Genomic DNA, 27653 nt, shown 5'->3' on the forward strand with positions numbered 1-27653 from the left:
ATGGACAACGGCATCGTTAGACTGCAGTTATCAAATCCGTCGGGATTGATAACCGGGGTTGGGTATAGAGGGATTAAAAATGTACTTGAATATCGATACAAAGAAACACGGAGAGGGTGAGTATATATATATATGCCATTAATATTAATTAGGTTATATATATATATATATATATATAAGTAATTTCATTAATTATTTTTGGTAACTTTGTAAAATATGATATAATGTAGGTACTGGGACATCGTATGGAGTGATCCAAACACACACAATGGTTTTTTCTCTACGTAAGATTTCAAATTTCCCGGCTATTAATTATTGAGTTTACGTTGACATAATTAATGACATTCCAAGGTTAATTTGGAGCACGTTGCATGCAGATTCCCAACTTTATTTGAATTACTGTACATGAAAACTAAAAAGATGTTAGTTTCATATAAAATACAAATAGATGTGAGTATATATCAATGTTAAATCCAAGCATATATATATGCATGTGAATTGTTTACACATATTCAACAAAATATTGCATGCATCGATCTTATATATGTGAGATATAGAATTTAATTTTAAAGAATGAAAATTATTCAACAAAATTTTGTGCATAGCAAAAGTTGATCTCATTTTTGCATGTATTGCATGAGCAGATTGGAGGGCACTCATTTCAAGGTTATTGCTGAAACTAAAAATCATATTGAAGTTTCCTTCACAAGTACGTGGAATCCTTCTTTGGGTGACAAGGCACCACCCCTGAATATAGACAAAAGGTTCAAGAATATCATATTTTCAAATCTTGTCTCTATTTTAATTAAGTCAGAAAATATTAAATCTCATGCATATATAATCTTTTTTTTTTTTTGGGTCAGATTTATAATGTTGCGTGGAGTTTCGGGTTTCTATTCATACTCAATATTCGAGCACTTGAAAGGATGGCCTGATTTGAACATAGATGAAGCAAGAATTGCATTTAAGCTTCACCAAAATATGTAATTGTTTTCTCAATTCTAATTTCTCCATATATATATGATAATTAAATAAAATTATATATATATATATATATATATATATATATATATATATATATATATGACATGGCCGTATTTAAAATTTTGATGGTCTGATATATTAATTAGGTTCCATTACATGGCTGTATCGGACGACTTGCAAAGGGTCATGCCCACAGATTATGATCGAACAAGAGGCCAGGTTCTTGATTACAAAGAAGCCGTTTTACTCACAAATCCGGCCAATTCCTCTCTCAAAGGACAGGTAATTAATTAATTAGTTTCATTTCATGCATAATTTCTACATTAATGGGATTAGATTTGATATATTGAGTTATATATGTAGAATTTTGGAGAATAATCTACTGCCTTTATTAAGCTACAGTGAGAATATATATATACAAAGTACATAGAAATCAGATCCATGAAGATAAGATCGTACAAAACAGAAAAAGACCTAAAAAATAGGAACAAACAAAACAACCCATGTGCATAGCCATAATACTCGGTACCTACCTTGACTATAATACACTTATAAAATGAACTTTAATTAATAAATCTACACTCCCCCTCAAGCTTGACGGTAGATACTTCGAAGATCAAGCTTGCTACAAAGTTCTTGAAAGTTAGGACGAGGCAAAGCTTTTGTCAATATATCAGCAACTTGGTGACGTGTGGGAACATAGCTTAAGCTGATAGTCTTATCTTCGATTTTCTCACTGATAAAATGTCTGTCTATTTCAATGTGCTTGGTTCGGTCGTGTTGTACAGGGTTCTTAGCAATACTCAATGCAGACTGGTTATCACATAAGATATTGACTGATTTGTGTTCACCAACCTTGAGTTCTTCAAGTAATCGTTTGAACCACATTCCTTCACAGATTCCGAGTGCAAGTGCTCGAAATTCAGCTTCAGCACTGCTTCGCGCCACTACCGACTGCTTTTTGCTACGCCATGCTACTAAGTTTCCCCATATGAAAGAGCAATATCCTGATGTAGACCTTCGATCTGTTGGAGAACCTGCCCAATCTGCATCAGTATACACTGACACTTCACGGTTTGGACTTTTCCTGAACATAAGACCAGTTCCTGGATTACCTTTAAGATACCGTAGAATTCTAAGGACAGCTTCCATGTGTAACTCCGACGGATTGTTCATAAATCTGCTCACCACACTCACTGGGAACCCAATATCTGGACGAGTATGGGATAAATAGATCAGCCTACCTACAAGGCGTTGATACTGACCTTTATCTGCTGCAATTTCATTAACCCGAGCTGTAATTTTTACGTTTGGATCCATGGGAGTGTCTACTGGCTTGCATCCTATCATTCCAGTGTCCTTGAGCAAATCCAAAACATATTTCCTTTGAGAAACTGAGATTCCTTCCTTTGATCGTGCTACTTCCATGCCGAGAAAATACTTCATATGACCGAGGTCTTTAATCTCAAACTCCTTGGAAAGAATTTGTTTTAATCGGTGTATTTCTTCCCCATCATTTCCTGTGATCACTATGTCATCAACATATACACTCAATATTGAACACTTCCCTTCTGTTGTGTGCTTTACAAATAGAGTGTGATCCGTTTGACATTGCAAATAGTGATGAACTTTGAGTACTCGAGAAAACCGATCAAACCATGCCCTTGGTGATTGCTTCAGCCCATACAGAGACTTCTTTAGCTTACAAACTTTATTTTGAGTTGAACCATCTTCAAAACCTGCCGGGATATCCATGTATACTTCCTCTTCTAGATCGCCATTTAGAAATGCATTTTTTACGTCTAGTTGCAATATTGGCCAGTCAAGATTGACAGCGAGAGTTAATAAAACTCGGATGGTGTTGAGCTTGGCTACAGGTGCGAAAGTTTCTTGGTAATCAATTCCATATGACTGCGTATATCCCTTGGCGACCAACCTTGCTTTGAGTCTCTCGATAGTCCCATCAGCTTGATGTTTTACCGAGAAAAGCCATCGACATCCCACAGTTCGTTTTCCTGGTGGAAGATTTGTTATTTCCCATGTTCCATTCTGTTCCAAAGCTCGATATTCGTCATATGTAGCATCTCTCCAAGCTGGATCTTTGAGGGCTTCATACACTGTATTTGGAATCTTGACTTGATCAACTTTGGATAAGAAAGCTCGGAAGTTAGTTGATAGTTTCCCGTAGTATACAAAGTCGTCCATGGAGTGAGGATGCCGTGATCTAGATGACTTCCGCAAGGCTATAGGAAGATCAAGGTCAGATAAAGGAAGAGATGAACTGTTACCTTGTTCAGTGGTTTCTGACATTGCATTCCGAGAAGATTCCTGGGTGTCCTGAGCTTGTGCATCTGGGATATTTTCTGAGTTGGTACTGGACATGTCTAAATCAAGGTTTGGTGGATATGGCAGCACACTTGTGTGGACAGTGTCATTGTTATTCAGCTGTTGGATGTTAGGAGATGTGTCATATAGGATGTCCCAGACTTGTGATTGTGGTTGAGATACTGTATTTAAATTCTCCCCCTCAATCACAGTTTGGGAATAGAAAGATTGGGATTCAGCAAAAGTAACATCCATGGAATTAAAAAATTTCTTAAGTGTAGGAGAATAACACTTGTACCCTTTTTGTCGAGGAGAATAACCCACAAATATGCATCTAATTGATCTTGGATCCAACTTATTTTGATGGTATTGGTGCACAAATGCTGTACAACCAAATACCTTCGGGCTGATGGTGCTAACAAGATGAGTGTTTGGATAGGCTTTGATGAGCAATTGGCAGGGAGTCTCAAATTTTAAGGTTCGAGATGGCATGCGGTTAATGAGGTATGTTGCAGTTAAAATAGCCTCTCCCCAAAACTGTTTAGGAACATTGGAAGTGAACATAAGGGATCGGGCAACCTCTAACAAGTGTCGATTTTTACGCTCGGCGATGCCATTTTGTTGTGGGGTGTCAATGCATGAGCTGGTGTGTATAATACCATGAGACAGAAAATACTCACCAAGAACAGAATTGAAATACTCTCGGGCATTGTCGGAATGAAAAACTTGGATTTGGGCATTAAATTGAGTGTGAATCATAACATGAAAATTTTTAAATAATTGACTTGCCTCAGATTTATGTTTCATCAAGAATACCCAACTTAGACGTGTATGGTCATCCACAAAGAGTAAAAACCAACGTGCACCTGATATATTAGACACCCTTGATGGTCCCCAAATATCACTGTGAATCTTAGAAAATGGTTGAGATGGTTTGTAGGTCCTTGGAACATAGATGCTACGTGTGTGTTTAGAGATCTGACAAACATCACAAGTAAATAATTTTGCATCTTTATTGGAAAATAATGAGGGAAACATGCGTTTGAGGTACATGAAATTAGGATGTCCGAGACGATAATGTAACAACATAATATCGTCATCTTTATTAGCAAGAAAACTAGTCCTAAACTGAGCAATATTAAAGGATTGGGAGGTTGCTGCTGTGTGATGGGGAATTGGTGGAGAACCTTTTGACTTGAGGAGGTATAGACCTGCACAAAGCTCAGCACTGCCAATCGTCATCCCGGAATTCAAGTCCTGAAATACACACGAGTTAGCGGTGAACATGGTACAACAGTTTTGATCTTCATTTAATTTTCTGACAGACAGAAGGTTGCAATCAAGTTGAGGAACAAAAAACACATGTTGAAGTGTCACTTGTGGTGAGATTTGAACTGATCCTATTCCAACCACACGAGACCTGGAACCATCGGCAATGCTAACAGATATATGCTTGGAGCATGGAGTATATGTGGAGAATAAGGAGTGATTACCAGTCATATGATCAGACGCCCCTGAATCAACAATCCATGGTGTGGAAGTTTTGGCATGTAACGCCTGGGAAAGATTACCTCGTTGAGCTACATTTCCGGAGCTTGTAGGTTGAGGAGTATTCAAAGATGTAGTCTGTGATTGGCTGAAGAGGGTTTGAAGAAGACTCAATTGATCCTGACTGAATGGAGGTGAATTTGCTGCATTGCCGCGGGGTTTCCAGTCTGCTGGCTTCCCATGTATTTTCCAACATGTCTCCTTCGTATGTCCTGGACGTCGACAGTAGTCGCACCATGGTCGGCCCCGACGAGGCTTTCCATCATGGAATTGTTGAGATGTGCCTCGAGCTGCATGGCAGTGAAGTGGGTCACTGTTCTGAGGCGATGTCGAGTCATGGGACAATAGAGCATTGCTGTCGGGTGTGCTTGAGCTCATGTGTCCAAGCATGACTTTCCGCCGACTCTCTTCGCGTCTTACTTCCGAGAAGGCTTCACGGATGTTAGGCAGTGGTTTTGTTGAGAGAATCCGTCCACGAACTTCGTCGAGAGTTTTATCAAGTCCAAAAAGGAATTTAAAAATTCGTTTGGTCTCAATAATTTTTCTATAACTCTCTGCATCAGCTGGGCAGTTCCATGTGTGGGATTCAAGGAGATCTACCTTTTGCCAATATCGAGATAGGCTTGTGAAGTATGCTGTAACTGTAGATTCGCCTTGTCGGAGATCATGGAGTAGTCCCTCAATTTCAAAGAGTTCAGCAGTGTTTTCTTTGCAAGAAAAGGTTTCACGGGCTGCTACCCAGATTTCATATGCCGTCGAGAAGAGAATGAAGTTTTCACTTACTTCTTGATTCATGGAATTTATCAGCCATGCCATTATCATGTTGTCCTCTGCTTTCCATGTCTTGAATGTAGCATCTTCTTTGGCTGGTTGAGTTCGGCTTTCAAGGAGGTGGTCTTCTTTTCCCTTCCCCCGAATGAACATTAGCACCGAGCTAGACCATTGCAGATAGTTGTGATCACTGAGCTTGTGGGTTGTGATGGATAGAAGAGATGGCTCATGATTAGAGCTTCGAGTGACACTGGATGAAGGATTACCGTCGGACGTCAGTGTTGGATTTTCCATGGCTCTGATACCATGTAGAATTTTGGAGAATAATCTACTGCCTTTATTAAGCTACAGTGAGAATATATATATACAAAGTACATAGAAATCAGATCCATGAAGATAAGATCGTACAAAACAGAAAAAGACCTAAAAAATAGGAACAAACAAAACAACCCATGTGCATAGCCATAATACTCGGTACCTACCTTGACTATAATACACTTATAAAATGAACTTTAATTAATAAATCTACAATATATATATAATGAAAAACATTTATGTGGCTGCAGGTGGATGACAAGTATCAATACTCGTATGAAAGTAAGGACAACCATGTGCACGGGTGGATTAGTTCCTTTCCTCGAGTGGGGTTTTGGGTGGTAACACCGAGCGACGAGTTTCGAGCCGGCGGCCCTGTCAAGCAAGATCTTACATCTCATGTCGGCCCGACATCTTTAGCCGTAAGTATTTGACTAGGATCGTCGATTTCTGATCAAGAATTTCACAACGTAACATTAATTAATATTCTCGCTAGCTAGCTAGCTAGCTATATATGATTATTTATATATATGCATGCATGTGTACCAGATATTTTTTAGTGGGCACTATGCTGGTCCAAATTTCGGAGTTAGATTGCGGAATGGAGAGGCCTGGAAAAAGGTCTTCGGCCCCGTTTTTATATATCTCAACTCTGATTCCGGAAACAAGCCGATTTCGCTTTGGGAAGATGCCAAACAACAGGTATCAAACTTAACAAGCAAGTTAATTATCACTTTCTGCTTGGAAAATATATAGTAGCTAGTTAATTATCACTTTCTTTACGCCACATATAATATTTAGATGGCGATCGAAACCAAGAAATGGCCATATGATTTCCCATCATCAAAGGACATCCCTCGTTCCAATCAAAGGGGTACGATTACTGGTCGATTGTTGATCCGTGACAGATACATTGACAGACGCCTTATACCGGCAAAATCAGCATACATCGGACTGGCTCCGCCGGGAGATGTAGGATCTTGGCAAGAAGATACTAAGGTAATTTAATTTACTCGGAAAGTTCAGAATTTAAATAGAATTCTATGATTAGGTTCTTGTATATTTTTAATAGAATTTCAAATTAACTACTAAACCTGATCATGCAGGGCTATCAATTTTGGACTCAAACCGATGAAAAGGGACATTTCACAATAAGAAACATTAGAGAAGGCAGGTATAATTTGTACGGTTGGGTTCCAGGGATCATGGGGGACTACAAAAATGGCAAAGATGTGATAATCAAACCAGGTAAAACATATACGTACTACATTTTGACTTTGGCATAGTCATTTGTTGGTATGTGTAATTATTTATATTTCCTAACTAACAAAAATGGATCATTTTATATCCAGGAAGTCAAATGACAGTAGGTGATATTGTGTATGACCCTCCAAGAAATGGTCCCACTCTATGGGAGATAGGGATCCCCGATCGTTCTGCTGCTGAGTTTTTCGTGCCTGATCCGAATCCGAGGCTCATGACCAATTTGCACATCAATGGCACAGAAAAGTAAGTTAAAACAGCTTGATCAATATTGTTTACTCCAAAAACATGCATGCATGACTTCAACTTTTTAGATAATTAAGATCCACAATATTAATCCTGATACTAACATGAAATATTTGAATTCAGATTTAGGCAATATGGATTGTGGGAAAGATACACGGATTTATATCCTACTAACGATCTGGTTTACAATGTTGGGACAAGTGATTATCGAAAAGACTGGTTTTTTGCACATGTAAACAGGTAATGTTTACTATCAAATTTTGTCTTTGTTTACGTACAATATATTTATTATGATATTTCTTAATTATTTCAATTATTGGGTTTTATTCTACAGGAAAGTAGGAGTTCATGACTATAAATCAACCACATGGCAAATTTCATTTGATTTAAGGAATGTGATCACGACAGGAACCTATACACTCAGGCTTGCTCTGGCATCTGCTAATTATGCTGAAATACAAGTAAGTTTTCACTAATAATATATATATATATATATTACATGTCCCATAATGTCCACATTTCATAATGAACTAATATATATTTGCATTGATATAGGTGTGGATGAACAACCCTTATTCAAGACGGCCGCAATTTACAACAAGAAGAATAGGGAGGGACAACTCAATCGCAAGACACGGGATTCATGGATTATACTCTTTGTATAGCGTGAAATTCTCAGGTTTCCAACTGGTGAATGGAAGGAACACGATATATCTAAAGCAATCGTGAGACGGAGGTCCATTCAATGGGGTTATGTATGACTACATTCGCCTGGAGGGGCCGTCGTCTCAAGATTATCATTAGATCCCTACGCCGTATATTTAATTTTTCATCCTTTCCATCTGTTGAAGATGCATGGTGCTTACCAGAAAACAAATCTGTGGCATCACATGCACTTCTTATATATTTTTCGTTTTTTCTTTTGGTTTTATCACAGGAATTATAGGAAAGAAACATAATTAATCTTTAGGTTCGAGCTACCTAGCTCCCTTCCAAAGGGAAGAGCTAGCAAGATATTTTTCCTAAATGATTAATTTGTTTCATTTTATTATATCATTCTTTGCCATATATAAAGTCCAATAAAAAAAAAGTATAGATCCCTAGTAGCTACATGTTAGACTGTTAAAATAATTCTTTAAGGGTGGGATTTCATGCACGTCCACGTTTAGAATAATTATAATGCACTTTAGGACATCAAGAAGAAACTCACGTACATATATATGCATGTACAATTAAGGTGCTCTGCATGGAACCAACAAATTTAGATAAAAGGGATAGTAATATGTTTATTTATGGTAGTAGTTAATGCAAAATTTTTAAGTATAAAATTGACCGACTATTGACCAAAAAATTTAACCCCACCAGGCTAGCAACTGACTTGGAAAGGAACAAAAACGGAAAACCTCAGGCAGATACATTAATTAATATAATTAATTACATGATTTATACCTCTAATTTTGTACAAGTATTTCAAGTGAAAAATACTTCAGATGGTTCTATGTCCCCTCCATTATTGTACTATGTTTTATTTCTATTTATATTCAGGTGGGGTTTGTACTCTCTACACATTTCTCAATCAATGCAATGCATTTTCCATGTATAAAATAGATACCTGAATATTTAACTTGTACAATATCCAAAAAATAAATAATATATATACAGACAATCCATCTATATATCACACACATGCCATGATTAATATTTATATATTAATCAACTCAAAATAATTAAAATTTGAATTAAAACAAAATTTATTAATATATATATATAAATAATAAGTTAATTCGGGAAGTAGTGCTCGCCCACCTGAACATGGAAAAAGAAGAGACAAAGGTGCAGTATCCTGTCGACTCGAGGCCATCACTCACTGATCAGCTCGGTACCATTTCCCCAACTAATTATCTATCTGCGCCTGTCTCCCCTTCCTATATATTTCTTACCTTTACCTTTTTCCCTTCACTATTTTTTACCTTGCATGAATTATCACTGCTCCTAGTCCTAGGTTCCAATTTCATCGGATATTACAGGAAATTTTCTTAATTGAATACATATATCTTGCATTTTTTTGGATTTATTCTTTTTAATAAATTGATAATATGGACAATTTATAAGCTACTATGGACACAGAATATTTGGTCCAATTTATAACCTCAGATATACATATATACAATCTTGTAAAATTTCAGTGGGTGGTGCATTTTACGAGGTTCTTGTGATACATATCATGCCTCGATCATGAGAACATTGCATTCCAAACTAAAGATGATGATTCCATGCCATATTCTCATCCCACGTTAAATAAACTAGCTAGCATATCCGTGCACACGAGTTGTATGTGTATTATGTAATATCTGCATTCTTTGTCTTGTATACACATTAAAATTTTTGTGTGAAACGTCTAGATATTATATTGAAATTAATTGAGTTGTTTAGGAATGTTTTTTGTAAACAATTTTTTTTCTGTTTTGAATGATATTATCATTTAAAAATTCAAAATTATAGATATATATTTAATTCAATTAGCTTTAACTAATAAATGGAAAAAATCATAATTTTAGTCTTATATATTCGTAATTTTTCTGTAATATTGGTCATATATATGCTGTCAAATTTCAGTATTCCTCTTTTATCTTATTCTGTTTTACTATTTATGTGCATTGAATGACTGACGTGTGCAGTTACACATTGACATTTCCAATAAAAAAAATTTAAAATTGCCAAATATTAAAAGATATATGATTAATATTGAAATTTGACAACAAGAAAACCAAAATGTGTAGAAAAAGACATATATATATATATATATATATATATATATATATATATAATACTAGAGTTAATGCAACTTTCTCCGTTGAAATGCTGGCATGCAATAAGAATTATAAGACGATAGAGTATTTATATGGTTGATTTTTTTTTATATATATAAAACAAAAAAGGATATTACACAATATATAATTGAGGAATCCGGAAGAAAGTGTAGAAAACTCTTGGGGCATAATCACATGCACATTAAATTCTAACCTATTTTTCCATGGTTCTCATACATGTGTACATGCATGATCGAAAGAAAGCTGCCACCCAATTATTTACATAGCATTGTGGTCCTAAATTTTTTTTTGGGTTGCCCTCATGATTTATTGTTTTAAAACAAAAAAATTCTTGAATTTTTATAATTTCCTATATATAAATTTGAATTTCAAGTACATGTGTGGATGGATCTCTCTATTCTACCTGACCCCCATTAGATCATCTGCTGTACTTTTTTATTTTATAAGACCCCACACCTTCCCATACTCTCTTCTAATTTCTCTGTATATGGCTTGTATGTATACATCACTTTCTGGTAAGATATGTTGGCACACTTTCACACTTGAAATCAACTTTATTTCATTCCAAGACCACTTCTAACCCCGCATACACACATCTTGTATAGTTTTCTGTTGATTCTTGATGAACATTATATATCACAAGAAAGAAACCGTACGTGAATTATTTCTTTTCCAGCTTGTCTTTCAACTCCATGCATGAAAATCAACTATATATATATGAATTCATCACTATTTTTCCCTCCGAATTAGGAAACCGTAAAAAACTAATTAAACAATATTTGGATCATCAATTCACAGCTCATTTTCTCTGTTTTTTCACATGTTTGTTTAGTATAAGTTCAGAAATTATTATTATTATTATATATATATATATACACCTTAATTAATTCCTTTGTGTGTAGGGTTTTAGTTCACAAGTAGTAGTAGTAGTACTCTTTGCAATATCATGTCAGCTGATGATAACAAATCACTGGCTGCCGGAAAGGATGAGTGCTCCAGCGGCCGGAGAAACACGGTGGCGGCGCGGTCTCAAGAACCAGCTCTCAAGTGCCCCAGATGCGATTCATCCAACACCAAATTTTGCTACTACAACAACTACAACCTCACGCAGCCTAGGCATTTCTGCAAGACATGTAGAAGGTACTGGACTAAAGGAGGGGCCCTTCGCAGCGTCCCAATCGGAGGTGGCAGCCGGAAAAGCAAGAAAACCAAGTCTTCTCCCAGGGTTCATGATCCGGGGGATTCAAATGGGCTGAAATTCTATCAGAACATTTCACCGGCCATGGATTTTCAGCTGGGAGGGTTGAATTTACCGAGGCCAGATGCCAGTCTTTTCAACCACCTGTCGTCATCTTTCGAACACATATCAAGCAGTACTTCTGACGCAATTCCTTCATCAAGCCATTTTCTTAATCTCAACCCTTCACCAAGTTGTAATATTTCTCCTGTATTTGGATTCAACGGCGCTAGTAGTACTACTGCTGATCATCATCCAGGGTTTCAAGAAATGGGATCTTCTAATTTGAACATGAGCAGCAATAATAATAATCTTGTATCCTCCATGGAATCAATGAGTTGCATGAACCAAGAGCTTCACTGGAAGTTGCAGCAGCAGAGATTGAACATGCCGGCGTTTGCTGAAGACAATATTCAGAAAGAGAACAGCACAGCACTCCAATTGGCGGCTTCCAATATGAATATCCAATTACTGCCTATGAGTCAGAAACCACAGCCCATTTTGTTCCAAAATCTGGATAGTTCAAAGCAAGAATCTTTTGGAATCGGAAGTAGTACTACTTCAAGAAAAGAAGGCCACGAAATATCAACTGAATGGTTCTTTGATAATTCTAATTATGCAACGGTGGCTCCATTAACTCCAGCAGCAGCAGCAGCAGCAGGTAGAAGCCATGGAAATATTAATCACGAGTTCAGTACAAGCCATTCTTGGAGTGGAATTCAATCATGGAGCTCTGACTTGACTGGGTAATCAAGATTATGAATCAATTATATATATTAGCTACCTAGGGAGGAATATTAATTAATACATCTTGCATGTTGAGGTGTACTACTTGTCAAATAATTTAATTAGCTTCATCGAATTGGTACCTATTAATGTTTGATTGATATATATATATATATATATATGTTCCTTTTCATAATGTTGTTTTAATTCAATAAATTTAATTTTAGTTATTTGCATTTGGATTTGTAACTCTATAGCTAGAATCTCAGGTGGGTTTGATTTGTTGGAGCATGATATATATCTAGTTCCACAGTAATATAATGAGGTTGATAATTCAGGACATTTCGTGTCCAACGTGTTGATATAAAATAAATATTAATCAATAATATAATTAATTATTCGGAATAGTACTCTAATATTATATGGAGCACTTAATTAATTAATTACATCCGTTATTAATATTGATAATGAAAAGAATTGAAGGATATCTTAGATTTGTTTGTATTAGCTAAGCTAGTGTTGAGTCAGTTTCCTGAACTCTTCTCAAAATGTGTCAGAGGTGGGTGAGGTAAGGTAACCAATATCTCAGAATTTAACAACGTAGCCCATGTACGTATTTAAGGAACTAGCAAGGCTAGCTACACTGTATATATAGTCGACTCTATGTAGGCCTGATTCTCAACCCACTTTTATTAATTACTCCCTAACAAACAATTTGATACAAATTCATGTCCCAAAATTTTAATGAATATATATTGACAAAAATATTTTTTTAAAAAATAAATTGGAGTTGTTTGTTTGTTTGTTGTTGATGGTGGGGTGAAGGAGAGAGAGATGTGTGACATGATTAACGTGATAGACTAAGTGGGAGTGTGATACCAACACTCACTGCAAGAATTTCATGACTCTTCACATCTCAACTGTATATGCCATATACACAATTCAACACTTTTTTTTTTTTTTTTTTTGTTTGGTTGCTTCATCTCACGCATTAGTTGGTCACATGTATTCAGCACCCGTCGTTACATGTGATGAATGCAAAAATATATATATAATATTTGTGGTCGCCGACGAATATTCACATGATGAACAATTATTTTAATTACATTTGGCTAAAGATAATATGTGAGATTTCCATGGGATTGAGACAAAAATCCTTCCTTACTTTTTACGTTTGCTGAAACGAGAAAAATGCATGAATGACCTCACTTCAATGCGTTACATGTCCGAAAACAAAATCCTCTCTATTTTTACGTTGATGACAAAAACAACAAATTTGAATTGTAACATCTTACTTTGTCATGACTTGGTTAGCAAAGTAATTATACTTTCTTTATGTTATGTTTGAAAGAAAAAAACAACAAATTAACAATTAGTATATATATATATATTATCAACTTGAAAGCTGCACATTAACAAATAATGGAGAAGCTAGCATCCAGTTTTAATTACTGTACAAGTAACAAGAGGGATAAAAGGAAAAAAAAAATGAAAGAATAATGTTACATACATAACGAAATTTGTACATCACAAAAAATTCAATACAAAAATTTCATTTATCAAAATCTCATCATACATTGAATACAAAATCTCTAGATATAATTTTTGTAAATATAGTATAACATTAATTGTACTTTTAACATTATTCTTAAAAAAAAACTGTGTTAAATTAGACACATGCACATATATTGCAGATTGCAGGAGAGAATTAAAATAAAGCCCAAATCACGAATTGGGCCATCCCACATCTTCAAATTCTTTTGGACACGAATCCTGCCAAAATAAAGCCCAAATAAGGAATTGGTCCATCCCACATCTTCAAACCCGTTTGGACATATATGGATTGCTCGTTTGCTGATGGTTTAGGTGGATCCTTGCTGTCCCTCGGGTTGCAGAAAATTTCACTACAGCTAGGTGATCTAATGAAATTAAAATTTAAAATATTTTGCTAGCTAATAGTTTTTAAAACTGAAGTTAAAAAAAGGATACGCCATAAAACAGTGCTGTGATAAAAGTAATGAATTGATTTTGTATGATTTTCATTTACTGATCCATGAAAAAGGCAAGAGCTGATCCAGTAATGGAAAAAAGGTTGAAAATTAATCCATAACCAGAGAGCTCCTGCTCATCTTTCAGCTTACATGTTATAGGCAAAGCTAATGAAAATAAGCTTACTTTTACATAGTTCCAGCTTCTACCTAAAGATCTAAAGCCGTTTTTGTTTTATCAGAGTGAAAACTTATCCTAGCTCTTACCGGGTTAGATTCGACAAATCCAACAAATAAAAACTACGGTTATTAAACATCAGTAGATCATCAGTGTTTGTTAATATGACTGGTGAGGCCAAATGAAGAAGTCCGGTTGGGACGACATGAAAGGCATCGCCGTGGCAGACGAGTCGGTCCCAACTGAGTTGCTTGTTTGGAGGTGTTGAAAGAAGTTGTGGTGGTAGAAGGGCACTGAAGTTTCGAATGGGATGCCACAAGGGATGCTGGAAACAGTTGGGGTTGAACCGAAACTGATGCTGCTGCTGCTGCCGCCGCCGTTGTTGCTGCATGATGGAGTTTGAAGGATGTTGCTTACAGGTTGCGTTTCTTCCGATTCAAGAGAGAGTTTCAGCCTTTTCGCGGCTCCTCCGATGGGTAGAGAGCTCTTGGAGATGGCTTCCACGTCGTATCGGTTCATCTCAAAATTAGTCACTGCATTCACTCCTCTGAACTTTATTGCAGCTATGTCATATGCCTCAGCTGCTTCCTCCTCAGTTGCTGTCAATCATGATAATGCATAATTAGTAAATTATAAATTGTTCGAGCATGATTCCAATCTTCTCTACTATATCTAAATCTAATATTCAAAATGGCTCAAGAATGCTCCTATTCTTTTAACTCATATATGTGGTTCTTTCATGCACTCCATCAAAAGTTGTTAGTTGATTAAAAGTAACATATCTATACGTACCGAATGTACCGAGGTATAGATCTTTATTCCCTGCAACTCGACCAATCCTCGCTTGCCATCGGCCTTGTTGATGATGCCTAAACAAATTCAACACACTGTAACGATGAAGACGACTAAAAGATAACAGGATCAACACAGACCTATACTGTAAAATAAGACATCAAACCTTGTAACACCCCTATAGATGGATGCTCCTCTCGAGAACCCGCTGCTTTTCCTGGAGATAGTCAATAAGTTTTTCATCAGAAAATTTTGACATATCTGATTTAATTTTGGTCATTGATCAAAAAGTTCAAGAACATATATAAGGATAAACAAACCTTCGAAGAGAGGCAATGAATTCTTGTTTTGTCTCATTCTTCATAGTCTCTATTTCTTTAGTATAATTGGAGATCTAAAATGAGAAAATATTTACATTTACATTTAGTTTATGTCTCAAGTCCAAAGAACCTATCATTAAAGTTGGAAGAAGAGTACGTAAAGTTACAGGGAAGTTTGTAGTAGCAGTAGAACCCCAATATTTCAAAGCTGCCAAATCATATGCCCGTGCTGCTTTCTCTTCTTTGTCATAACCACCTGCATTCCCAGAGAGTCCATAGTAAATAATGGACACATACAATTATATTGCACAATGTACAATATATATAGCCCATAAAAAGCATAGCAAACAAGGTATCTTACCCAAATAAACTGCAGAATATAGTCCAGGATATAGCAGCATCCGGTTTAAAATACGACCCCGATCCAAACAAAGAGTAAAGCTCGTTAGAACATAGCTCGTGTAATGACTTAAATTACGCGGAATAAAAAAAAAATAGCACAACAAATCACAATTCCTAATTAAGATGATCAGGTTGTCTGTCATATTCGTGGTCAGTTCATTTACATTTCATATTGGGGATGGAAACTTTGGTCAAACCCATCAAGGGTCTTTGACAGAAGAAAGAAAAAAGAAAAAAGTGGAAAAGTAGTCTGAAATTATTCAGAATTTCATTCATTATTGTTCAGAAAAATAAGTCTAGCCCTGATGTAGGCTATAGCGGTGTGGGCACCAAAAGAAAGGGTGTGGGGACCAAGAAATTAAACTGTTTCGTCTTGACTCGATTTTCTTCTTGATGCTGTATATTTTTCCATGAACTTGGATTTCTAATACTAAGATAAATGATTAATTCATTCAAATAGTTTGACTGGACTAGATCAATCAAGACCATTTTCCAAAATCTGGTAGCTAATTTGACTTAATTATTGATTCTTCTATGTTATATATATATCTTATTATATTAACTCCGACAAATTAAATCTCCACCTATAAACCTAAGGATGATACAGAATAACTAGAATGAATGCAGAATATATTTGTACAAAGGACAGCCCCAGAACATGAACAAAAATGGCGGCACATCTGATCAAATCAGTGAAAGATTGAAGTACACTTTGTGCATGCATATTCCAGTCAATCAATCATCACATAAAAAGTTTGATTGAAAGATTGAACAAATTTTCCATGGAACACCCTGATTTTCACCTCATTATTTCATTTGACACCCAAAATTTTGTAGGATATATACCTTGACGCCCTTTTCTTGCTTGGCCTTCCCTTCTACAGCTGTTATCCCACAGATGAGCTTCATATCTTCCTGTCCATCTATGTCTGCAAGAACCACCATTATCAAAATCAGATTAATCAACTTTTTTCTGTCCAAAAAATTAAAAAAAAAGAAGAAGGGTTCTTGACATTAATATCAAGAAATGAAAAAACAAATTAAATCAGTACCTAGTAACGCCTCTGTAGATGGAAGTTCTTTGACCAAAAGTATCAGAAATTTTCTTGGAACTATCGGAGTCAACAGAAACAATGGTTTTGCAACTGGCCGTATTATTCTCAGTGCACAAACCATTCTTACTATTAACTCCTAAAGACAAAGCATTTGTTGTAGCAGCAAAAGGGAACTGAGAATAGGCGGCGAGTTCGCTTCCAGATTCCACGGGAGACTGGATTTGTCCTCCGAACGACGTGTCATCCACTTCGGAGCCCGAGTTTCCGGAGAATGCCTGAAACCCAGTGATGTTATTGAGTTCTTGCTGCTCTCCATGGCTGAAGAAGTAGCCTGCGCCGCCTCCAGTGTGGTGGCTGTGGTCGTATATGTGAGTCAAGCTCGAATCTTGCGTTTCCGTTGAGTCGCCCCCGAAGAAATCTTCCAGCTTCGGCGGCGGCTGCACTTGCGACGATGAATCCATGTAGCTTACAAGTTGATGGTTTTCAACTTCAGAGAAAAGAAAAGAAGAAGAAAGAAACACGGGAAAAATCAGAATGATATGATTATGAGCTGCGAAGAAGTCACAAAATTCACAATTTAATTTGCAAATAAATATTGAGTGGAAAAATAACAAATAATAACCGACCGAAAGCTCGAGGTCGTAAAAAGTATGACGAATATTGGATTGAGAAGGAAAAAAAAAATGTAGGGAAAATGATATACACGGGTGCATTTTTGTTGTCCTTTGTGCTTTTATTCAAACTTGGTCTGCTCAGCAAACAAACCGAAACATGGAGGTATATGCAAGATATCCATAATTTACTCAAACATACACGTACATGCACATTAATTAATACATATAATAATAATAATAATATAAATTAATAACATGTAATGGAAATTTGAAGTTGGGCTATGACAGAGCCCTACCATTGGCATAGAAATTATCAGAAAAGGAGTAGAAATGGTGAGAGTCAGCAGACTGGGAATTAGAAGGGTTGAGCATTTGATCCACTGAAGATTGCAGAGAGAACGATAGCCAATTGTTTTCAGGTGCCATTTTCTTGCTTCTACCAAAACCTTCTTCAGATTCCTCAACTTCACCTCAAAAAAACTTGCAATCTGACTTTGGAAGACCACAAATTACTCTCAAAAGACTGCATAAAGCACAAGGACAAACAAAGTTAAAGAAACAGTAGTAATAATTTCGCGTACACACACTTTGTATATGTATACATACTATAATCTATTAAGTAAAGTTTAAGAGGAAATTAAATGATTGCGAGAGGAGACATGGTTAATATATAATCAAACCTCTTTAATCAAAGATCAACCATTAGCCATAAAGAGTTGAACTTTGAAGTAATGGAGACAGTTTAACATTGTAGAAGTAAAAGAAACATTCATATTTAAACTTAAAGAAAAGGGGTATAGATTAGATTCAATTGAAGGGATCTAAAGCAAGCACATGCAAAAGTTAAAAAGATGCTAGAAAATTACTCAAGATACAGCTTAGCTTAGCTTAGCTTAGCTAGAATCCCAGCAAGCATATGTGAGTGAGAAAAATGGTTTGCCGTGGCTTCACCCCTGCACTCATATCATATAACACACGGGGACATATACATATACATACAAACGCAAGGCGATAGTGAAAAGTAAACGAGGGAAGAGAGAAAAGAGGGGACAGGTGGAGGAATATAATGGGGAGAAAGAGGCGGTACAAATCTGCCATATTCGGCGTAAAACCAGAGGGAGCTAGGATTCATACATATTTTTTTTATTATATTTATGTAACTTGTATTTTACTAATCTCTAGCTATGTTATAAATATTATTATATGTGGAGGAATTAGAGGAGTGACTTTTGGAGGTGTTGGCTCTGCGAATTGGAAAATTTGTCTGCTTAGCAAAGGAAGCGAAAGATCCGGGCGACTGCTCGTTTTGTTTGGAGCATGATTTGAATTTTTGTTTATTAATGCATCAGTGGTGTTTCGTTGTTTTTGCCAACTTTTGGATTCCTACACCCCCATCGACCAAATCAAACAGTTTATAAATATAAATGTAAATGCATGCTTCATTTGTATATGGTTATTCCACCATAATATATACTAGTGGTAACATAATAAATAATATCGTGTGTTGTGTACATGTATGTATTTAATATAATTTTTATTTTTAAAGTGTTTAATTGATTTTAATACATATGTTTTTTTTTGTTATTTGACAATTTATGGGATTTTTTTTTATCATTTGACAATTTATGAGTTTTTTTTTTTTTTTTTTTTTTGTAATTTGAGATTGAACATATCAAAAAACCAATTAAGGTGTTCTGACTTAATATATAGTATAGATATATAATGTGTTGGATTTTTTTTAAATATATATATATATATTGAAATAATTAAGGTGAATACCACTTGGAAATAAGCCTCGTTTCTATTTTCAAAAATTATTTATTTTAAACAATTGATTAAAAGTAACTGAAATTATGATTTGGAGGAAAAATTTCAACCTACCCCATGGATATTACCCCATGGGACATGTGTTTGTATCTTATTTGTTTAAATCGTGTTAGTCCCATATAATTCAGTGAGACCATATGATTTGAATCAACCAGTAATTGTCATTTATCACATTGGGTAATACCCATAGGGTAAGATCTAACATATCGATTTGAAGTCGTTGACGACGTAGATAATTAATTTTAATTTTGTGTCCATGTATCTTGTATATTAATTGATTATCATACATTATGTATGTATCTATTACTATGTATATGTGTTGATGAAAGATGTTGTTGGTATACGATTAATGTATATATTCACGGGATACAAAACTTTTTGAATTATGAAAACTTATTAATTAATATGCTTGTTTTCTATATATAACAATGGATTTGATGAGTCAGTAGTGAATAAGGTTTCCAACGTCACGCACGTCCATGCCATTTTAAGTTGAATTTATTTCAATAATCTTTGTAATGTGAAATATGCGTGACTAAACTATGACTTTCTCATAAAACTTGACTTTTTTATAAATCATGTACCCAATAATAAATAATATGACTAAAGTTATTAAAAAAAATATGACTAAATAATTATATATATAATATAACTATATATATATTTATAGTATGATGCATGCGTCCAAAAGTTGCAGTCTCTTGCATGCGTATATTTTTTTTCAACACCAGCTATTAAGAATTAATTAAAAACATCAGTACAAATTATAATAATGATATATAATAGTTAACATTTAATATATATATATATGAGGAGTTTGAGTTATCTATGTTAATCGATTTCATCTGATGATATGACATCATCAAATTATATTTGCTAAAAAAAACTTCAAATTATATATTAACTTATAAAAATAGTCATCAATTCAATTGCTAATGATCAATAGATCGAAATCAAAAATATACTCTTTCACTATATGATATATAGAATTTATTATTATTTCCAATTTAATTAAAAATGATCACTATTTTGAAAGGAGTTGACTGGGAGCCGTAGACGCAAGGGCGTAGGGGCAAAGGTGGGCTCTTGCTCAGCAGAATTTTTTGGCTCAAGTATTTTTTTAATTAAAGCTCAATACTAAAGAATTCTAATTATTTACAACTTTTGTCAAAAAAATCAATTAATTCCTTGATTTTTTTTTATATAAATGAAAGGTGCTCAACTCTCTAACCCAACAATTTTTTTCTTCCCAATCTTCTTATATTTATTTCGATTTAACCACTATTTGTTGCTTGTGTTTTTAATATACAAAAATAAAAATTTTTGTCTCACTATATTTTGTGATATAAATTTAAGTGAAGTTGTCGAACGAAGAGCCAATATTTGAATTTTGATTGTTTTGAATAAATTAGGTATTGTATTTCATATCCAAAATAAATTTATCATCTTTTATTTTTACTATTTATTTAAATTATAAATTTAAAATTTATAAGTATTAAAATAGATTTGGAGTTATTTACCTGACAAAAATATAATATAAGATGTCATAACCTCAAATCTTATATGCATGAAAAAATCTTTATATTTTACTGAAATCGTGCTATTTAGTATTTTAGATTTATTGACCATATTCAAATGTAATGTGCTGCATTTTTTTTTTATTTTTTGCATTTATGCATATGTTATGGAAAATAAATTGCCCACCAAATTAAAATTTTCTAACTACGCCCCTGCGTAGACCGTCACTATATTATAAAATATTTTATATATTTTTATAATTAATGAAAATATTTATAAAAAAACCGTCTATGTATCGTCTAAGCGACTGCTTAAGCATATATATTAGATAATAGATGACCCTTCGCTACCACCTAACGTTTTTATATAGGCTTTTTTTCTTAAAATTTTCGATTTTATGGTATCTCGATTGTATAAAAAATAATTGCGCGTGAAAATTGAAATAGACAAAGTTAAATTTAAGAAATTTTTTTTTTTAATATAGACAAAAAATAAAATAAAAAACTTTTAATGATATTATAATAATGAAAATGAAGATAATTGCGGGCGACACACGGGAGAATTCAACATTTGGATTCATGCAACCAACACGTAAACATGGTTGATTTGTTGGGACAGCGGTGCATCCCGCCCCGATCATTGCATTATTATTTGTTATATCTATAAATAGAAAATTTTAATTTAATATAAATATATATATATATTGGATACTTTTATATTGAATGAATATTCCAAATTAATAAGATAATAATTCAATTAAAAATTTATAATATATACTCCAATTAAGCTTGTGAGTTGTGATTGTCATCATGTATAAAAAAACACACGATCAAACAGGCAATATACTGTTTCGAACCAGAAAACAAAAGCCATTAATTATATTAATATGACATCTCATTTTTTTGGTTATATATGAATATGAAATCTTAAAGGAGTGCAGTGAAAATTAAGAAAAAATAAAGAGAGATGTAATTAGATTTCAATCAATCAGCTGTAAGTGTAACTCAATTTGATTAATTAATCCATAATAAACCTGAAAAATGAAATCGTATTAAATTATGATTTTTCATTGAATTTTGGCTGACATTAAAGTCTTTTCAATTAAAACGCCATATTATGACACAACACGTGCTTTGCTTTATACATATATATTTGTACGTATTTGCGTACTAAATAAATGCTTGTTTGATAAAAAAAAATGCTTGTGTATAATTATATATTATATATTATATATATGGCTGCACTACAAAGTTGCAGCAAAAAAACGAATTAATGATCAGTACTAAATGTTACAATATTATGTGAAATCCAGGGCACGCCTTATAAAATTGAATCAGAGCAAGATTCATTGGATCACCTGCGAATTAACTCCAACTTTTATCTTATTTTTAGCTTGGTGTCAAACGTTAAAATGTAACTATATATATTATATATATACAACCGACGTTATTTTATGTTTTTTTCATTTCGTCATATTCATTGTGTTTAATTGTTGCACGTAATTTCAAAATAAGGGAGCACCATTATCGTTACAAATTTTCGACCAAATTAACTGACAAAATAATTAAATAAACAACGTACTTAGTTATTATTATTATTATTATCAGATAATTGTTTTATTCAGCAGTAACATGCATGCCACGATTCATATTTGGTCAATAATATCAACTATGGCTAAAGAATTTGATCCTCATCATCGTTCTTATCCCATTATTTTATTTTTCTTAAACTATTTAGTTGTAAATGTAAATGCAATCACTCCTTTTGACCTTTGACTGGGATTTCACGTGCGTAGCATCTTTTGACTCGAAATTATCTCGATAATTACGGAGACACGCACGTGCGCTTTCGGTCTCAATCTTCGTTAGTTAGAATAATATTCTTTAATTAATATCTTAACCTATCTAGGATTCTCTCCTCACAGTACTATGATATATCTATATATATATATATGACATGACCTAGATTTCTGCCATGTTAACCCCTATTTGTGTGAGAATTTTCTTTATGCTTAGTGGATGATGTTGAATATTGTCTCACATCGGTTGGATAAAGTTTTTGGGAGCCCTTAATATAGACAAGGGCAACTCTCACCTCTTGAACTAGCTTTTGAGGTGAGTTAGGTTCAAGAAAACAGTAACAAAATCCCAAAATGACCAAAACAAAATAGAGATGATACTCATGAATTAGGAGAAAATCGGGGCGATTTATTAATTAGTTGCCAATACCACTGCTCGAGGGAATGAGGGTTATAATCCAAGTAGTACGTACTAGTTACTACCAGATGGGCTTTGTATTATCCAATGGACTCAGTGAATAGGTTACTAATTGGGCCCTAAAAAGGCCCATAGTTTTGTTTCGTGATTCGTGGGCTACAGGAAGCTGGGAATAATGATGTTTGGAGCAAAGGATTTGATTTATATTGAAGTTATCCCTCTTATCTGTTTCATTTGAAGACTATATATATTTTATTTTTTTTATTAAGTCTCAATTCAAATTTATCCATATTTTATGAATAAAATAAAATGAAATAATGAAAAACCCAAATTCCGTCTCTTCCATTATCAGGCATGCCTGATTCTTTCAAAAGTTGATTGATCCTCATAGTGATTAGTGAGAGTGGAATCAACCATATATGATTGCTTCCTCTTAACAGAAACCAAAGTTTAAACAGAGAGGCTCAAGATTTCGTAGTCTAGCTTGGTCTACTTTGAAATTTAGGAACGTAAAAAATATTATCATAAATCAACAACATATGAATTGTATGAGTGCCAACTTCTTAAAAGAATTGAACAACGAAAAACAATATTCGAGCTTGAAAAGGAAAGATCCAAGTGTTTCAAAGAGCTTTTATGTATGTGTATTACCTCTCATGAGAGGGAATCTTCTATTTGGATGCATACAAGATAAAATAGAATGCTTCTGCTTCTTCGGTTTCGTTCCAAAAATAAATGATCGTAAAGGGATTCGTGACCTGCTCATGGCCTGCTTCAGTTGCTGTTGATCACTGCAGATCCCAAACTCTTCATTCAACTTTCTTAGCGATTTTTCGATATCAAGTTGCAGCGTGCTGACATGATCAAGACCAGCTTGTAGTTCATCGCGAACCTTATTGTTCTCTTGTTTCATGTTCAAGATTTCTCCTTGGAATTTTGCAGCTTGATGGCTGCTAAATCTAATTTCTTCCCCTTCAACACCTTCTTTCAGAGCTTTCGTAATCTCCTCTTGAATGCTGCATAATGATGCAAATCTTCGTTTCTGTTCATCTTTTAAAGACACGCTTTGTTCCAACCAAACAGTTAGCTCGGTTTGAATCTCCCTTAGGTGCTTGTAGATTGGCCGGACTTCTGATTTTTGCTCGGTTGTAACACTTCCCACTTGCATCTTCTTCTCTAGAAGTTTCAGTATTTCATCCTGCAAATCTTGAACTTCAGTTTTGAATTTCTGAATCTGATGAAAAGCAGTGCTGAATCTTAACCAGAAATCCAAATTCTCGTCCAATATTGCGTCGATGTCCATACGAAGTTTTTCTTCAACTGCTGAGATGGATGATGTTCTATCGATAAAAACTAACTTCATGTCACCTTCCTCGTTTATCAAGGGATTTTCTTCAAGGCCATCACCTCCAGCCTCGGGTTTAACCCCTCGTTCGTCTGGAACAGAGTCTACCTTGATGTCCTTATTTTCTTGAAACATGTTTAGTTTTTGGCGTAGACGATGAATCTCTTCATCTCTTTTTGCTATAGCATCCTTCAGCTCTTTCATTTTCACTATGATATCAAATTGGCTATCCCTGTCTTGCTTCTCAATGTCACTGAGCTTCTTCTTGACATCCTTGTAATTTCTTAAAATCGTGGTATACTCTTTCAGCAGAATTTTCTCTCTATCCTCCATTCCTGTCAAGAGCATCTGCTGCCAGTTTAGTTCTTCTTCTTTCTCCGTATTTTGTATTGCTTGAGCATTAATAAGATCATCTGAATGATCCACCAGGATTTGTTCCTTCTGTTTCTGATCCAAGAATGTGACGGTTTTTTTAGTTGAACTTTTACCTGATGATGCATTCGTGCTTTCAACTGTCTTGTCAATTTCTTTTACGTCCACCGAGTCTTCTGTTTTCGAACTGCTCAAGAATTTTTCACCGCCACCTGAACTTGGCAAAACTGACTCATTTCTAACTGAACTTGTCTCCTCTTGCTCTTCATCTGGCTTGATGCTACTTAATTTCTCAGACAGGTGATCCAAACTGTTACGTGCTTCTGCGAAATTTGTTTGTAGATTTCTGTTTTGGTTTTCCAAATTCTTGTTCAGATCCTGAAGCTTGCGCATCTTTTCGTCCATTTCTTTCAACCTGGTGGTCAAGATGTGCGTGCTATTAATCAAGGTCACCTTCTCATCTTCCAATCTTTGAATCTGCGAATGGAAATCGTCTGCTTCTGTTCTTAAGGTGTTGATAAGGACCGTTTGAGATGACACCACAGTTTCCAGGCTGATCACCTCGTTCACAAGTTTGTCTATCTTCTCAGCCATTTCTGTCACCGTGAGAGATTCTAAATCTTGTTGATTATTCACAGATGATGCCTCGACGCCCGCCACCTCTTGTATCACTTCAACCACATCTATAGTCGAGCTTTGTGATTCATCCTCAAAGTTTGAAGTTTTATCATCCTCATTCATCTTTTCCTCATCAGTTCCATCATTCAGAAACTCTTTCTTGAGGGACTCGAGTCTCTCATGAGCAGCTTCGATCTTCAGTGACTCCTCTCTCGCCTCAATGGCAGACCTTTCTTGTTTATCCTGCAACTGAATCAATGTTTCTTGACATGATTTAAGTGCTGCTTCAGCCATCAACGTCCTAGCTTCATCATCCTCAATAACCGCATCAACATTGAATTCGTCCTGCAACCTGCAAATGGTTTGTTGCATTTCCATTATCTGGTTTTCAGTCCCCCAATACTTAGAAAGCCCGCTTTCGTATGAACTCTTAGCAAACTCTTTAACAGTTTGTAATGCTAGAATATCTTTCTGAAGCTTATCAATCTCTTCAACAGCTTCTTCCTTAGTTAAACCAGATTTTTGAACAACTTTATTAGTTTTTGATAATTTCTTGGCTTGCAGTTGCTTCGAAGCTGTGCTTATCAGGCCTTTTAGATCTTTAATGGGCGCTTTTGGAGCGTTTGGAGCGTTTCCTATGTCTGGTAATTGGAAACTCTTGGTCATTTTTGCCGAGACTGGTTCATCATCTTCGTCCATTGCAAACTGAACCTGCTCTGGGAAAACAGTGGCAATTGTATGGTTGGCATTCTGAAGTTCTTTGGACAAGAGGTCGTAACGATCAGCCAATGCTCGAAAAGCCTTGTAAGCTTCTTCTACGGATGTTATAAGCTCTGGCCTCCTCTTGTAGTACATCTCAGCTCTCTTGGCAAAGGAATCTCCATCTTCTTCTATGAGCTTCAGCATATCATGCACCTTTTCTTCCATATCTAAAATGCCATAGAACATTTGAAAGCATGCAAAAGATATCCAAGGCATGTAAATGAGGCAGAACCAGCAGAAACCACAACCTCAAATGAAAAAATAATTCAAAGTTTTGCATGGAATAACATGACTATGGAGGAACATATTTGATAATTAAAATCCTCTGTCCTTCTCCAATATCTGAATTGGTAAAAGGTAGGAACAAAATCACAAAATGTGAGACTAATTCAAACCACTTTTCCCTGAACAACACTATCATAATCATTTATTTATTCACATTACTGTGACAAAAGTTCCTGAAAGGAAGGATTTGCTTTGAATATATAGATTTCTCAGAGTTCATGATCACGGCTTGAAAATGGAAGATTTCAAAGGCAAAAAAGTAATGTCCTATAAATTCAAGAAAGGTGACACATCCGATCAAGACGAACCAATCACACATTTTCTTTCACATTCAGAATGATACTAAAAAAGAGAACAGAACACACCACGTACGATTAATCAAATGGATCCATTTTTTATAAGCTAGATCATGAAACAAGAAGCAAATTACAGCATGGCAGGGAATTTTACCCTGAAGGCTTTGATCCAGCCATTTGGATTGCTTGGTGCGTATGTGACTAGCCCACCACCATGAATACGCATTGCTTGCAGCTCTCTGCAACATCTTTCGATATTTCGATCCTTAATTCTTCCTCGTAAAAATCTTACAAGATCATTTCTTTGGCCCCTTGACAAGAAGGAATAGGAGGAGTTTTTCAGAGAAATTAAATTGAAGAAGAAGATCCCAGATATTTTGGGACAAGAAAAGAATGGTGACAATAGATCATGGAAATGTCATGGGATGCATGATTGGTGGAGAGATGGTTTCGCTGCATTAGCAGTGATCGGCAGTCACACAATATGAACGTGGCGTCCACTGCCCTTGTCTTGAACAGCTTGGCATTTTTAGCTACAAACGAAAGCTGTCACCTTTTTATCCTTCCTTATACACCAATTTTTCTTCTCTTAATAATGGTTTAAAAAATATATATATATATATACACTAGTATAATCGCACACAAAATCATATAATATATTTAACATTTTATATTATGTATTATTTTTTCGATAATATTTTAATTTATTTTTTTTCATTTATAAAATAATATAAAAATAAATTCAAAATTTATTTATCAATTTATCTTATCTATAATTTTTAGTTCAGAAAAATATGAAAATTTGAAATATAAAAAAAA

At 34.8% G+C, this 27653-nt stretch overlaps 4 protein-coding genes across 4 annotated transcripts; 2 read left to right on the top strand and 2 right to left on the bottom strand.

The window, feature by feature from the left end:
- On the top strand, positions 1-8181 carry LOC140891715 (uncharacterized). Its single transcript, XM_073300327.1, has 13 exons — positions 1-116; positions 231-284; positions 645-764; positions 864-983; positions 1131-1266; positions 6195-6365; positions 6493-6645; positions 6745-6942; positions 7050-7191; positions 7296-7452; positions 7576-7692; positions 7787-7913; positions 8008-8181. The coding sequence occupies exons 1-13, from the start codon at positions 1-3 to the stop codon at positions 8179-8181; spliced, it is 1785 nt and encodes a 594-aa protein (XP_073156428.1).
- A 2670-nt stretch (positions 8182-10851) lies between these two features.
- On the top strand, positions 10852-12270 carry LOC140888733 (dof zinc finger protein DOF5.7-like). Its single transcript, XM_073296432.1, has 2 exons — positions 10852-10935; positions 11186-12270. The coding sequence occupies exon 2, from the start codon at positions 11230-11232 to the stop codon at positions 12268-12270; it is 1041 nt and encodes a 346-aa protein (XP_073152533.1). The 5' UTR covers positions 10852-10935; positions 11186-11229.
- Positions 12271-14293: 2023 nt separating this feature from the next.
- LOC140891244 (AP2-like ethylene-responsive transcription factor AIL7) lies at positions 14294-18609 on the bottom strand. The gene is made up of 10 exons (XM_073299634.1): positions 18462-18609; positions 17892-18118; positions 16979-17468; positions 16773-16855; positions 15886-15894; positions 15692-15780; positions 15525-15598; positions 15371-15421; positions 15205-15281; positions 14294-15011 (listed from the first exon to the last, which is right to left on the bottom strand). Exons 2-10 carry the CDS (start codon positions 18019-18021, stop codon positions 14572-14574), a joined length of 1443 nt encoding a protein of 480 aa, XP_073155735.1. The 5' UTR covers positions 18022-18118; positions 18462-18609; the 3' UTR covers positions 14294-14571.
- Positions 18610-23704: 5095 nt separating this feature from the next.
- LOC140893323 (kinase-interacting protein 1-like) lies at positions 23705-27359 on the bottom strand. The gene is made up of 2 exons (XM_073302376.1): positions 26989-27359; positions 23705-26420 (listed from the first exon to the last, which is right to left on the bottom strand). The coding sequence occupies exons 1-2, from the start codon at positions 27080-27082 to the stop codon at positions 23791-23793; spliced, it is 2724 nt and encodes a 907-aa protein (XP_073158477.1). The 5' UTR covers positions 27083-27359; the 3' UTR covers positions 23705-23790.
- Between the last annotated feature and the right edge of the window lie 294 nt (positions 27360-27653).

This window comes from Henckelia pumila, chromosome 3, assembly GCF_033568475.1.
Source record: "Henckelia pumila isolate YLH828 chromosome 3, ASM3356847v2, whole genome shotgun sequence".
Lineage (NCBI taxonomy): Eukaryota > Viridiplantae > Streptophyta > Magnoliopsida > Lamiales > Gesneriaceae > Henckelia > Henckelia pumila.

Excerpts from the sequence above, each read along its gene's own strand:
- LOC140891715 (XM_073300327.1), top strand. The coding sequence starts at position 1 with ATGGACAACGGCATCGTTAGACTGCAGTTATCAAATCCGTCGGGATTG. Across the intron at positions 6,646-6,744 it reads GGGAAGATGCCAAACAACAG|ATGGCGATCGAAACCAAGAA; the intron begins GTATCAAACTTA and ends TATAATATTTAG. Across the intron at positions 6,943-7,049 it reads CTTGGCAAGAAGATACTAAG|GGCTATCAATTTTGGACTCA; the intron begins GTAATTTAATTT and ends CTGATCATGCAG.
- LOC140891244 (XM_073299634.1), bottom strand. The coding sequence starts at position 18,021 with ATGGCACCTGAAAACAATTGGCTATCGTTCTCTCTGCAATCTTCAGTG. Across the intron at positions 15,599-15,691 it reads CTGCTACTACAAACTTCCCT|ATCTCCAATTATACTAAAGA; the intron begins GTAACTTTACGT and ends TTCTCATTTTAG. Across the intron at positions 15,422-15,524 it reads TTCATTGCCTCTCTTCGAAG|GAAAAGCAGCGGGTTCTCGA; the intron begins GTTTGTTTATCC and ends GACTATCTCCAG.
- LOC140893323 (XM_073302376.1), bottom strand. The coding sequence starts at position 27,082 with ATGTTGCAGAGAGCTGCAAGCAATGCGTATTCATGGTGGTGGGCTAGT. Across the intron at positions 26,421-26,988 it reads GCTGGATCAAAGCCTTCAGG|ATATGGAAGAAAAGGTGCAT; the intron begins GTAAAATTCCCT and ends ATGGCATTTTAG.
- LOC140888733 (XM_073296432.1), top strand. The coding sequence starts at position 11,230 with ATGTCAGCTGATGATAACAAATCACTGGCTGCCGGAAAGGATGAGTGC.